The sequence below is a fragment of the Canis lupus genome, chromosome 21, assembly GCF_011100685.1.
Source record: "Canis lupus familiaris isolate Mischka breed German Shepherd chromosome 21, alternate assembly UU_Cfam_GSD_1.0, whole genome shotgun sequence".
Classification (NCBI taxonomy): Eukaryota; Metazoa; Chordata; class Mammalia; order Carnivora; family Canidae; genus Canis; species Canis lupus.
Genome location: NC_049242.1, coordinates 42635910 through 42648806, shown reverse-complemented (window position 1 = coordinate 42648806; position 12897 = coordinate 42635910). Strand labels below are relative to the sequence as shown.

Genomic DNA, 12897 nt, shown 5'->3' with positions numbered 1-12897 from the left:
GAGAAGCAGAGACACAGGCAGAGGAAGAAGCAGCCTCCATGCAGGGAGCCTAACGTGGGACTTGATCCTGGGTCTCCAGGATCAGGCCCTGGGCCAAAGACAGTGCTAAACCACTGAGCCACCCAGGCTGCCCTCCTTTAATTTTTTTAAAAAGATTTTATTTATTTATTTGAGAGAGAGAGAGACAGAGCATGAGCAGGAGGGAGGAGACAGAGGGGAAGGGAGAAGCAGCCTCCCCACTGAGCAGGAAACCTTATGTGGGCTCAGGACCCTGAGATCACAACCTGAGCCAAAAGCAGATGTTTAAGTGACTTAGCCACCCAGGCGTCCCTCCCAGACAGTCCTTTAAAACCAGTGATGCCTCCTTGGTTCAAATCCTTAAGCTGGCTTTTTAAGCTCGCAGACATTTATGGCTTCTGCTTGGAGGCTCAAGGCAACTTCACAGCCGATTCTCTAACAGAGATGATTACCACCTACCCAGCACGGACAACAAGCACCTGAGCTGTCGGCCCAGGATAACAGCTCTGGAATGGCAGGGGTCTCCTTATGGCCAAGGGAGGCTCTACCCAACCTCTTAAATGATCTTGTACAAGTTTCCCCTCTACAGGTCCTCCATAGGACATGAGTGTCTTAACACAGAGACCGCAGCAGATATCCTGTCAGATTCACACCTGGACCCAAACAGCAGGATGAGTCAATCCTTTCCAGCCTTCCCTTCTCTCTCTCCACAAAAATATGGAGCTGAAAACCACTGCAAATGCTGTCACTCCTCTCAAGTCCCCTCTGGAGTCTTCCTGGCTAAGTCTATCTTTTTTGTCACGACTTTGAGCATTTCTCTCTCATAAGACTTGTGAGCATCGCCCCTCCCCTGAGGCTGACAGCCCCAGAAAGCAGAGTCTGTGTGTCTCAGTCTCAAAATGGACAAATAAGAGAAACAACTTGAAACAGAGGCACCCAACCGTATTCTTTTCTGTGTGACTTGGACCACTGAGTTAATCCCATCTGATCTATAATTTTATGTCAGGATCCTGGTTAATGGTGGGCCATGGGCAACTTCTTCACAGTCAGCTCTCCCAATCATTAACTCAGATAAATAACTTGCTTCACCAACCATAAAGTGACAAGTTTACAGAGATTCTAAATCAATGGCTCTAATGTTGCTCAGACAGGACATGGCGCTGAAGGCTGTAAAACTCTGTCTCCACCCACGTCTGGCTCTTCTTTTTTACCCAGGATGGGCTGGAGTGAACAAGAGGAAGTAAATGACACAGGATGAAGACCAGGCGGGGAGCCTATCAGAAAGCGCTCATGGGGCTCCCATCAGACAAGACCAAAGGGCCAGGGAAAATAAGCATTCACGCCTCACAGTGGCTTGGTGACGGACGACCTCAGAATGACTTTACAGAAGGGGAAACTGAGGCCCAGAGAAATTAAGTGTCTTGAGTGAGATCACGCCAGCTGGCAGACTGCTTGCTCTCAAGCCCAAGTGCTTTGTGTGCCATGCCAAAGCCACTAGCTGTAACTCATAGCAAAGCATCAGTAAAAAGTGCCAATTTTTAGCAAATGATCTTGTTATTTCAGCTTCTTAAAATAATTTGCCTCATTTCAAAGACAGGGTATTTTTTTGCCCAGGAGAGTAAAAACAGAAGTGGTGTCAAGGGTGTAGGGAAACTAGCCTCTCACACATTGTTGATGGGAACAGACATAGGTATAAGCCTTCTGGAAGCAAAATTTGGCAATGTTAAAACGGCCATAAAATGTGTATACCCTATAACGTAGCAATTCCACTGAAATGGTGTATACATGCAAAAAAGATACGAGCGTGTTAATTTTAACACTAACAATAAAAAAAAAAAAACAGAAGCAACCAAAAAGAAAGTCATTAAAAATATTAAGGTAAATTCATGCAATGGAGTACTCTGCATCTATTAGAGAGAAAAACCTATAAAAAGGCTGGCCATGATCTGTTGATTTTATTTATAAGTTTTTTTTTTAGTTTTTTTTTATTCATTTATGATAGTCACACAAAGAGAGAGAGAGAGAGAGAGGCAGAGACACAGGCAGAGGGAGAAGCAGGCTCCATGCACCGGGAGCCCGACGTGGGATTCGATCCTGGGTCTCCAGGATCGTGCTCTGGGCCAAAGGCAGGTGCCAAACCGCTGCGCCACCCAGGGATCCCTATTTATAAGTTTTTAAGTCCCATACAATGTGTGTGCGTGTACGTGGGAGTGGGTATGTACAGAGCTCCTGTGAGAATTATTACTTATAAAACCCGTAGAACAGTGCTTGACAAACACTAAACATTAGGAAAAATTTATCAAAATATGATAGTATAAAAAATATGGTAGTATAGGCATAAAGAAAATGCAGAAGAATACAAACTAAGTGATAAACTTAATGAGAGGTGAGGTTACATAGGGCTCCTTTTCTTTCAATACATTTGTGTTTGACATTTTTTTACAGGATGATTTTTATCATGTATAATAAAGATACGCTTTCTCCCAAGTGAAGAAAACCCAATTATTCATGAGAGAACATCTTTCATTTGCATAGAATGTAGGGTAGGAATACTAAACATTTCAAAGTCATATATGATGGACCAAACACTTTAGAAATGTAGGAGATTTCTGGCAGGGCTAACCCATTCAGAGGATGGAAGTAAAGGGATGGAAGGAAAAGATAATGTCACAAATGTTGAATATGACAGCTATTTCCTCTCCCTTGAAAATCTGTGATTCTGGTCTGGAGCCTGAGGGCCACTCAGAGCCAACAGAGGAAGTGAGGGGCCGTCGGGCTTCCAGGCCATCCCTTGACAGACAGATGTTTTGCGGAGGATCCTGCTCACAACATCCCGCAGGCCTTAAGGTAAGGAGGCACCTGACTGCTGCCCACAGGAGTGAGAGGATGAAGCCAAAGTCAAACCCGACCACGCTAGTGACAACTACACAGCAATTAGCAGGTTTTCCTAAAGGCGAAGGATCTGTAGCTTTTCTCTAAACCTCACAGGCAAAAATCTGAGACGTGAGTCTTTAGGGAAATTAAAATAGGTTATGTTGCTGTACAGGGATATTCTTGAGTTTTATAAGTCAACCATGTACTTGGTCACCTCACTGAAAGGAGCTAGTAAATTGTGTGTGTGTGTGTGTCCCCGTCCCTAGGCTTTTTCTGTGACCTATTTCATATATCTATTACTTTTCTTCTGTTTCACATCTCAGTTCAGTGTGATCAGAACTAAATTCAGTCATGGCAGGAGGGCATGATTGGACGTGATTTTAAGAGGAATCTTTTAGTATTTCCTCACAAGGAATTAAGTGCTCTGGAGCTTTGGAAAAGTTACCTTTTATAAAATTTCCTTTTACTCCTCTTTATCCTTTTGGAAAAAAAAAAAAATCAGGGCTCGGTGTTGAAATACTTTTGTCATTTATGGAGAGAATACTGAACTTCTCATCCCCCTTACTGGTGGGATCAGTTCCTAAAAGGAGAATTCCTGGCCCAGGGGGTCACATACACAAGCCTATGGATTGGTTTACCTGAGAGTGAAATGCCAGCACGTGATACTACCGGGGCCTGGCTGACTTGCAAGAAAGCTTCGAGAAGGACAGGTCATGGGATTATATCATGGACTTTAACTCATCTGAAAGCAGTCTTTACCTCAACCATAGCACCAACCTCGCTGAGCTACAATTTCTCTGCTCGCTGGCTTGCATCTCTCCAAGACTTCTCAAGGTGTGGGGGATGCCATCTTAGACACCCAGGAATCTGCTGTGCCTCCCACATGGCCAGGTGGTGGAGCTACTTCTCTCCCTGCATACTGGCCGTTGGGTGGATCTGGCTACCTCACAGGGGCAATCAGCAGGGAACACAGGGACAGTGAGCAAGGAGGAGGACATACCAAAGCCTCTGAAGGTAAAATTGCAATGTCCCTTTACCTCAGGAGGGTGGGAAAGTATTAGTATAAAAAATAGCCAGGTCCAGGGATACCTGGGTGGCTCAGTGGTTGAGGATCTGCCTTCAGCCCAGGCCGTGATCCTGGGGTCCTGGGATCGAGTCCCACATCGGGCTCTCGCAGGGAGCCTGCTTCTCCCTCTGCCCGTGTCTCTGCCTCTCTCTCGGTGTCTCTCATGAATAAATAAAATCTTAAAAAAAAAAAAAAATACCCCAGTCTGCCTCAAGTCTGCTTTACCGAAGCTCTCCAGGATTGGAGAAGAAAAATCAATGCACTCCCCTTCCATGCACCTGGAACCGGGCTCGGTTATTTTTTATCATTCTAAAAGCGAATCCTTAGTGGATTTTATGAGAGTCAGAGCTCACAAAACATTCTCACACTACCTCACTTGATCCTCGCTGCAGACCTCCCAGGGACAGGACAGAGCCAGAGTTCAAATCCAGGAGTCAAACCTTGATAGGAATTCCAGTGCTCAATTACCAGGGCAGGCAAGTGACTAAGTCTCAATTAGCCTCACTTATCTGTAAAACTGGGTTAATAATATTTACCATACAGAACATTTGTGAAGATCAAGTAACACAGAGTAAATCAAAGCCTCTGGCAAATAATATCTGCTCAGTAAATAAGCAGGACTTCTCTTTCTTCTGATCCCACAGTCCTTCCCTGGGGCGATGACTGTTAGAACTCAAGCCACCGTCCTTTCACAGGACTGTGGCTCTCGAGCTGCTCTGTGTGCACATGGCAGCCCCTGCCCAGGACAGGGGCAGACTGGTGACTGTCCTAGCACCCAGGGGGCTGCCCGAGGGGCTCTGCATCTGGGGTGGGCTCTGGGACGAGGTTCCAGCTGCCAACGCTTCATCCTCCCCTATCTGTTCTACCCATGGGCAACTTTTCTTTCCTTCCTCAATCTTTTGGATATAGGTCTCACATCCATCCTTCAGACTTTTTGTTGACAGCTCCTCCCCAGATGACCATGGGACAAGGGCAGGCTGGCCCAGCAGAGGGCCATGCACAGGTTGCCCCCCCAGGTCTTCTTAGCTCCTCTTGCTCGACTTGCACGTCTCCAGACTTCAATGGGCCAGGATCTGAGAATTTTTTTTTCCACTTGCTGGAAAAGCACAGTATTAACCATGCTGGAACCAAGGTACCTGGGTTTAGATCCAACTCCACCTCTCACCATCTCTGCTGTGGACTCAGCAAGGGTTTAACCTCCCTTTGCCTTAATCTCATGCCTTGTAAGATGGGGATAACAACATAGCTTGTGGGGGGATTCAATGAGGCACATAGTAGGTACTCAATAAAATGTAGCTTTTATTTATATAAAAACCACCTTTCTATATATACTGTGCATGTGTGAGTGTGTGTAAAAGTACTGTGAAATTAGTTCCAGAAGAATATACATAGGATGGTTTATATTAGTATCCTTCGGGGAGCATGCAAAGGAGAACTTTTATTTGACATGTACTTATACTATTTTACAAGCATATGTTATTTTTGCAGTTAAAACACTTTTAAAAAGAATACACTTTGGAAAAGAACACACTTTTGAAAAGACCACATTTGGGTATGGTTGAAGAAAAGAAAAAAGGAGGAGAGGGGAGGGGGGAGGAGAAAAGAAGATGAAGAAAAAGGAGTTTAAGGCACAAGCCAAGGGCTGGATCACAAAGAATCCTGACTGGTGGACACATCCTATGCCAGTTGCAGAGTTTCTAATGCCCTGTAGGCAAAACCCTCTGCCATATATACGTCAGCCATATAAAAATTTCCTCCATGTTTTTTCAAGTATTCTAGGTGGGAGTAGGGAAGAAACCCAGCTCCACTGAACCAGGTCATCCTGGACTGCAGGGGTAGGCTGGGGAGGCTCTGATCTCGTTCACAGTGGGAGGACTGTCCAGGCTCCTGGACCACTGTAGGGAGTGGGAGGGCAGCTCTCCTGGGTCTGGGGGAAGTTGAGGGACACATCTAGGGCAAATCCTACCAAACAGAAAATGCTTCCAAGAGATCTGAGCATGTTCTTCCCACTCCCCACCAAGAAGTCTAAACCACTGAGTCTGGGAGGAATAAAGGAGGGCTCATCCTCTTACTGTAGAATCTTCTAAGCTGACTCAGACTGAAGCAAGCAAAGGTTTGTTTCACTACCTTCTGTGCAATAACCCCCATAAGGTTATTTACCATTTCCCCCATCCTAAAATCTCAGGGCTATGTATAGCAAAAAATCATATCCTCTTTTGGTGAAAGTTACATCATCAAAACACCAAGATTAATGTTGCATATTCCTTACATGTATCCAAGATATTCATCTGGCCAACCCTCATGTCTTTTACAAAGGGTGAAAAACCCCTTGTTTTTAACTCCCCTCATAGCCCTTCTGATGGGTAAGAACCTTATCAGTTCACACAATGCACACTCCAAGAAGCTTGCATTTCTGAAAACCATCTACTATACAGAACATGTTCTATGAAAGTTTATTTTCAAATTGTAAATGTTATATTGCTTCTCTCTGTAGTCAGGCGTCTTCTGGACCCCCACTGAAACAAACACAGGTATCCCTGCCAGCAACCATTAACATATTTCCCCCACTTTATTAATGCCTCTGATAACAAAGTTCCTGCCAGCCAAGTATGTCCTGTGGCCCATGCCCACCATCCTATTAGCACCCTGCTCCCAACCCTGACCACACTCACCCAAAGGAACTGGATCTGCTATAAAGAAGATACCAAAAAGGACCCTCAAGAAGTCGACTTACCTTTCTCATGGCTGCTTGGTGGTGGTGGTGGAAGTGGGGAGGTGACTGGTTTGGACTTGTCATAGTTGTTAAAGCTCTGGCTGCGTCGGTTGTTAGCAGTGGCTGACCCTCCACGTGTTTTGGCTTCGCTGCCTGCAGCGGATACCCTTGCAGTAGGACCTGGAAGCCTAAAATGCAAAAGCAACAGAATAATGGATTCGGTCTAAGGAGAATAGCAGTGTCTCAGAAGAAGGAACTGCAACCATGCAGGAGGTAAAGGAAACCATTCAAGACATTGGGTCTGTGGACGTTTGCCAATCAAAAGATTTAGTGGAACACTACAAACGTCTAGGCTACTAATGACCCCTGCGAAGTCCAACAGCAAAATCTGAGTTTGCCTTTGAGCAAAGAGAAATTCTGAAGGAAGAGTAAACCAATATGTTTGCTGAGTGCAGCCTGGTGGCTCAGCGGTTTAGTGCCACCTTCGGCCCAGGGCATGATCCTGGAGACCCGGGATCGAGTCCCACGTCGGGCTCCCTACCTGAAGTCTGCTTCTCCCTCCACTTGTGCCTCTGCCTCTCTGTGTCTCTCATGAATAAATAAATAAATCTTAAAAAAAATTCTAAACTTTTTTTACCTTATTATGTGTGTACTCTTCTGGCAGGTATTAATATGGTGTTTGTCATAATTCAGGATTGCAGAATCAAGAAAATTATGTAATTATCATGGTCAGAAAGAGAACTGCTAGCACTCAGAACCCAATACATCTACAATGAAAAAACTTATGGCCTGGATGAAAACACGTGTTCAGATATGCATTTTCCTTCAACACCTGACAACTTGTCTCCATAGGCATTACTTAGAGGCTGAAGCCCAGTTTCTCTGCACAGTAGATGGATAAAATCAGATGTTCTTTCTGTAGAACCATCAGGAAACTATTAACCTAAAGACAAACATACACTTTCTCTTTAAATAAAGTACCTCATTTGGGGTGGTTTGGGAAATAAAGTTAGCAGACATCTTTGTAATATGTCTAAAGATATTATGGCCTCCTCCCCAAAGAGTTAAGGCTAAGACTCCCCAGATCAGAATTTTGGTTCAAACACTACTAAGCAGGCTGTTTCTAATCATTAAAAGTTGAAAGATGAATAAATAATGAAATAGTTATAACTTTCAGCTAAAACCCACTTAACTGTGTTTAAAAGCCACTGGAACCTCTGCTGACTAGCATTAGATCTAGTGATAAGCCTGAACTTTCAACTCATAAAGCTTTCAACTTTCTCTTTCCACACAAATCTGTAAGCACCAAAGAAGTCTGCAGTCTGGAAGCATTTTAGATATAAGCAGGCAATCACTTTAAACTTTTTCTTGCTGGCTGAGCAAGAAAGATGGTTGTAGAGTAAACAGAACATGAGCTGGTGTGAGAGGACTGTAAAATTTATACAGCTAAGAAGAAGGTGGCCCAATTCCCTGAGTAGGAACTAGGAGAGAAGGAAGGGGTTGAGTTCTCCCCCACCAAGGTGACAGAGGGTAGTACACTTCCCAGTGCACTAGGAGGATTTGTCCCTTGTTAATTTACCCCATCTTGTTTGGAGAAAATATTCACCCCACAAGGACAGACACAGAGTAGGGTATAAAACCAGAAGTGCCAGGGTCTATATATGGGTATCAGACACGGTCACCACAACTGAATATGCAGGTCCAGCAATGGGATGTGGTACCTCTTGGTTCTGCTTTGCAAACAAACAGCATCTAGTATGTCCTCCAAAGTCAGTTTTAGCAGAGTATGCACAGCCAATGGTAGAGCTTCTGCAGGTGCAGACATGGGGTCCTTTGGGCCGGACTCCTTTAACCCAGCTATAGTTTACAGGAGTCTTATTCCAAGATGATGTCACAGCAATGGTGTAAAGTGGTATAGGGTAAAAGGCCACAGCATTCTACTTCGGTAGGGAATTTTGTAAGGAGGAGGGAAGCAAAAAGCAACAAGAAGAAAAAACATACATTCCTTCCAGAGATGCTGAGGAGCCTCCACTGCCCTGACCCAGGGATGGACCACAGATTTTTCAGGGCAGTCAGGGCCTTTACAGAAAGATGATCAAAGCATGGGATGGGATGAGTACAATCTTGAACTGGGTAGGCAAATCTAGTCCTCTGTGAGGCAGTGTGGGATAATGGATAAAATATGGCCTTTTCCATACACATGACACTGGACCAGTATTATGAGCTAAGATTCATGTTCCAGATCAGTTAACTTTGGAATAATAATAAACTCTCCAATAGGACAGTTATTTGTTTGGAATGGGGCTTAATGTCTGGCCTATTGTATGAACTCAATGCATGTTAATTCCCCTTCCTATCCTCTCTGCTGAGCATAAATTCATAAATGAATTTGGCATTATAATAAAGGAAACATGCTTTGGTACAAAAAGGAATCAAATAATAAAGCAAATCAATGAATCTAGATGAAATTATCAGAAGAGAACAGACAAAAATCAACACAGAAGAGTCTGAGATCTACATTTTCAAAGAGGCAAGCCAGGCTTTGGCAGATGGTCCTCATTTCCCTAAGAAACATTCCAGAAGAGAAATAGCTTCATCCAAGTATCTGTGACTGAGACCTTATACTGAGGGTACCTCGGAGCCATCTGTAGGCTCCGATCCCCACAGTGAAACATTCCTGTTCTTGGAGCAACTAAGACAATTCTGGTTTCCTATGGGTGGTCATCATCAGATTCTCTGCACTAAGTCAGGATCTAGAGGAAGTGGCATAGCCTTCAAGTGGCTACAGGGTTGTGTCTTTCTAAGAAATTTAGAAGAAATGGAGAAGGAATTCTTGAAGGCCTTGAGGGCAGCTGACATGAAAAAAAAATGGTTGGCACATATTTAGGCACCAAAAGCCACCCCAAAGCTCAAGGCAATTCATGTCACCTTCTACCCCCATCACTGTTAACACCCTAGTCAGGACTGCTCCTTCAACTTGACCAAATGGGAAGACTAGGTGGAGACCAAATAATTGCCTTCAAGTTTCAGAGGGTGTCTAGGACAACTCAAGGCCTTAAAACTTGGGTTTTGTTGTGAATGAGCTTGAATAGTTGCTTGCTCCAAAGCCAGCCCTCCTCTATCCCTCTGAAATTTTCAGCAAAGTCTACCTCACATACAAAGGACATGAATGAATATGTGGTGGGTAGGAAGTAAGGAAAAAGGCTTGTTTGGATCTACCCGTGAGGGAACCCAAACATTCTTTGGGATAATCAGTTCACCTGAATTAATTCAAAGCGAATTAGAAGATTTCAAATGTAGTATTTCAAAGACAAAGGTGACCCTGAGGACCTAAGGTACATGAGCAACCATGGGGAAGGCACTGGACTTTCTGCAAATTAAAGAGTTTTCTATGGTGTGAATGTTTCTGACCCCACCTCAAATTCATATGTGGGAATCCAATTGCTCGGTATGATGGCATTAGGAGGTGGGGCCTTTGGGGGGTGATTAGGCCATTACACAGAACCCTCATGAATGACATTAATGTCCTAATAAAAGACGATGTAGAATGCTAGCTGGCCCCTGCCACCATGTGAGGACAGAGTGAGAAAGCCATCAGCAGCCTAGAAGGCAGTGCTCACGAGAACCCAACAAGGCTGGCATCCCGATCTTGGACTTCTAGCTTCAAGAAATGTGAGCAATAAAGGTCTGCTGTTTACCAGCCATTGAGTTTGTGGTATTTTACTATGGCAGCCCTAACAGACTAAGACAGGGCTCTAATTCAATCTCATCTAGATCTTTAGGGGCGGATTTATTTCAGATGACACTTAAATTATACACATATTGATAAAAAAAAAAATATGCAAAGGCCAGAAGTCCTTGAAAGAAGGAAAATGATAACCTTAGAGGTTGACAGGATGGTCAGGGAGGGTTCCAAATAGATGTGACGATCCCAGAGCAAGATGTAGCACGTGGAACGGAAATGTGAGTGGAGGGTAAGAGAGTATGGAGTCATGGTGAGAGGGAGAGGTCTTTTGCAGAGGAAGGGAGGAAGGGCTGGTGTGTGCGGAGGAGTGGGGGACAGGCTGGGAGGAAATAGAGCTGGAGAATCAGGCAGGGCCAGAGTAGAGAGGGCCTCGGATGCCACAGTATGAATCTGGACTTTGTCCTGCCCTCCAGCTATGAGGCATTCTTTAGGGAGGCTGAGAGCAGGGCTAGAGTGGAAAAGCAGAGTATCCTCTAGTTCACAGCAACACAGACCCTCGGCCTCCAGCTCACATTCTCATTACTATTAACATCGTCGTGCATCACAAGAACTTCTATCAAGTCCCAGTCTGGAAACAGTCACTGCCTGAACATCAGCATCCCTCTCCACAGAAGAATGAATGGGGTCTTGCTCACGTGGAACAGCCATGGGTACCACGACAGATGCTGCCCAAGGTGCCTGCCTCACTGAAGAAAAGCAGGGAGAGGGGCGCACATCAAGTCAACACTGGGTCATTTATGGTGCCAGAAAGTTCCAAGGACTCCTCTGCAAGAACAACTCTACTTCTTGAGATCGTGCCAGGTTCCAAAACAGAGTTACAAAAGGACAGAGGGCACAGATGGGTTCTTTGAAACACACACGTTGCCTTTTTTTGTTTTTTTAAATAAGTTTAAAGGAAGTGGTGTAAAAAAAGAGGTAGACAAGAACTTCTCCTGCTGTTGGAGCCATTGGTCAATGTCTTCACCACGCGCAGAGCCAAGCAGGCAGGGTGGTAAACTGTCATTCCTTCCTGGCATATAACCCGTGAGCACATCCCGGCTCCAAGCGCTCTGCGTGCTGATGGGAAGAAAGCAGTATTCCCTGCCACCCTCCCCCCCTTCCCCGCCCCCCCCCTCCCCCCGGCAAAGCCACTTCAAAGGTGGGGAGAAGATGACCCTTCCAGGAAGGATGACAGCTGTGTGCACATGCTTGGGACCTCAGATGGCAGGTGTTGTGATCGGAGAGGCTTTTAGCCAGAGATCATTAAATGCTAAGTCTCTCACACCTCTCACCTCCATGGCCTCTGCTTTCCAGCAGCTGGACAAAGAGAATAGAAGTATTAGCCCTACCGCTTCCCCTCCACAAGATGGTCGTGTAGATCAACTCCGTCGGGCTTTGCGAGTGCTGGCCTGGTGGCCCTAGCTGGCCCAGATCAACCCCCAACACCAACATCACTGTATAGGCTGGTTACGGTGCACTCATTATAGACCAGATATTAAAGGACTGGAAATGACTTTATTTGACCCACATAACACTGGGAATGAGGCAGTGCTACCCCATTTTGCCAGTGAGGAAACACAGGCTTCTAGAGAATAATCTGCCCAGGTGACATGGTTAAGTGGTAAACATGGGCTTTCACTAGGTTTGACCAGCTGCACTCAGAGCCGCCGTGCTTCCTTGCCTCCGCAGATGGAGCACGCCTACATACCCGGGGCCTACCGGGGTTGCCAAGGGACGATCATTGTAGTCAGAGGCAGAAATTCATGGAAATCCTTCGTCCCTGTGCTGCTTCCCTCTCTAAGCCTCTTCTCTGCATCCAGACTCACGAGTGAGGCTTCCCACCCTGTTCGACATCCCTGGTACCTATCAAGGTGTTTGACTCTGGCCGATGTTCAAGGTTTGCAGTTGAGTAAAAGACCTATTTCCAGGGCTCTGGGAGGGGTGTCTGGCTCCGTCAGCAGGGGTAAGGCTATTTCTTTTGGCAGCTAACTTTACTGCTACATCTGGTGATGCCTGGATCAGCTAAAATGCTTATCAGAATTGTGCTCAAGGCTGGGGGTGGGAAATGCAGGGGGGTTAGGGACCACAAGGAGGAGCATTAGGCAAATAATGAAACAAAGAACATCCTTTTCACTGGCCTCAGCAGAGACAAAAATGTATCCAAAAGAAACTCGAGGTGAGAGATGTGGCCCTGAACGGAAGCCAGACCTTGACTTTCAATCAGCTTGGAATTCTGTACCCGGCACACCCTGGGGGCCAGGGGCAGACATGGCCTCACCCTCCAGCCCTTCCTTTCTTCCCACTGCCTCCCAGCCACAGCCTCCTTCCATCATCGGGGACTGATAACAAACCGCGCTCGGGATGGGCATGGGCCTCCAAGTAGATATTTTCCCAGCTAGCTCCTGTTTGCTTTATCTTCTAGAACCAAGCACATCGTGGGAACAAACGCTGGATTTCGGGTTCCCTCCAAGCTTACTCCCCTCCTTTCCTTTCATCTGTGAA

The 12897-nt window shown here is 45.5% G+C and overlaps 1 protein-coding gene across 8 annotated transcripts in view; it reads right to left on the bottom strand.

Moving 5' to 3' along the window:
• NAV2 (neuron navigator 2) overlaps positions 1-12897 on the bottom strand; it is a 724081-nt gene that overhangs the window by 212834 nt on the left and 498350 nt on the right. For all 8 annotated transcript variants that reach the window (XM_038569252.1, XM_038569245.1, XM_038569246.1 and 5 more), the window contains one exon: positions 6693-6859. In XM_038569252.1, coding sequence (XP_038425180.1) covers positions 6693-6859 — 167 coding nt within the window. The remainder of the gene's footprint in view (positions 1-6692; positions 6860-12897) is intronic.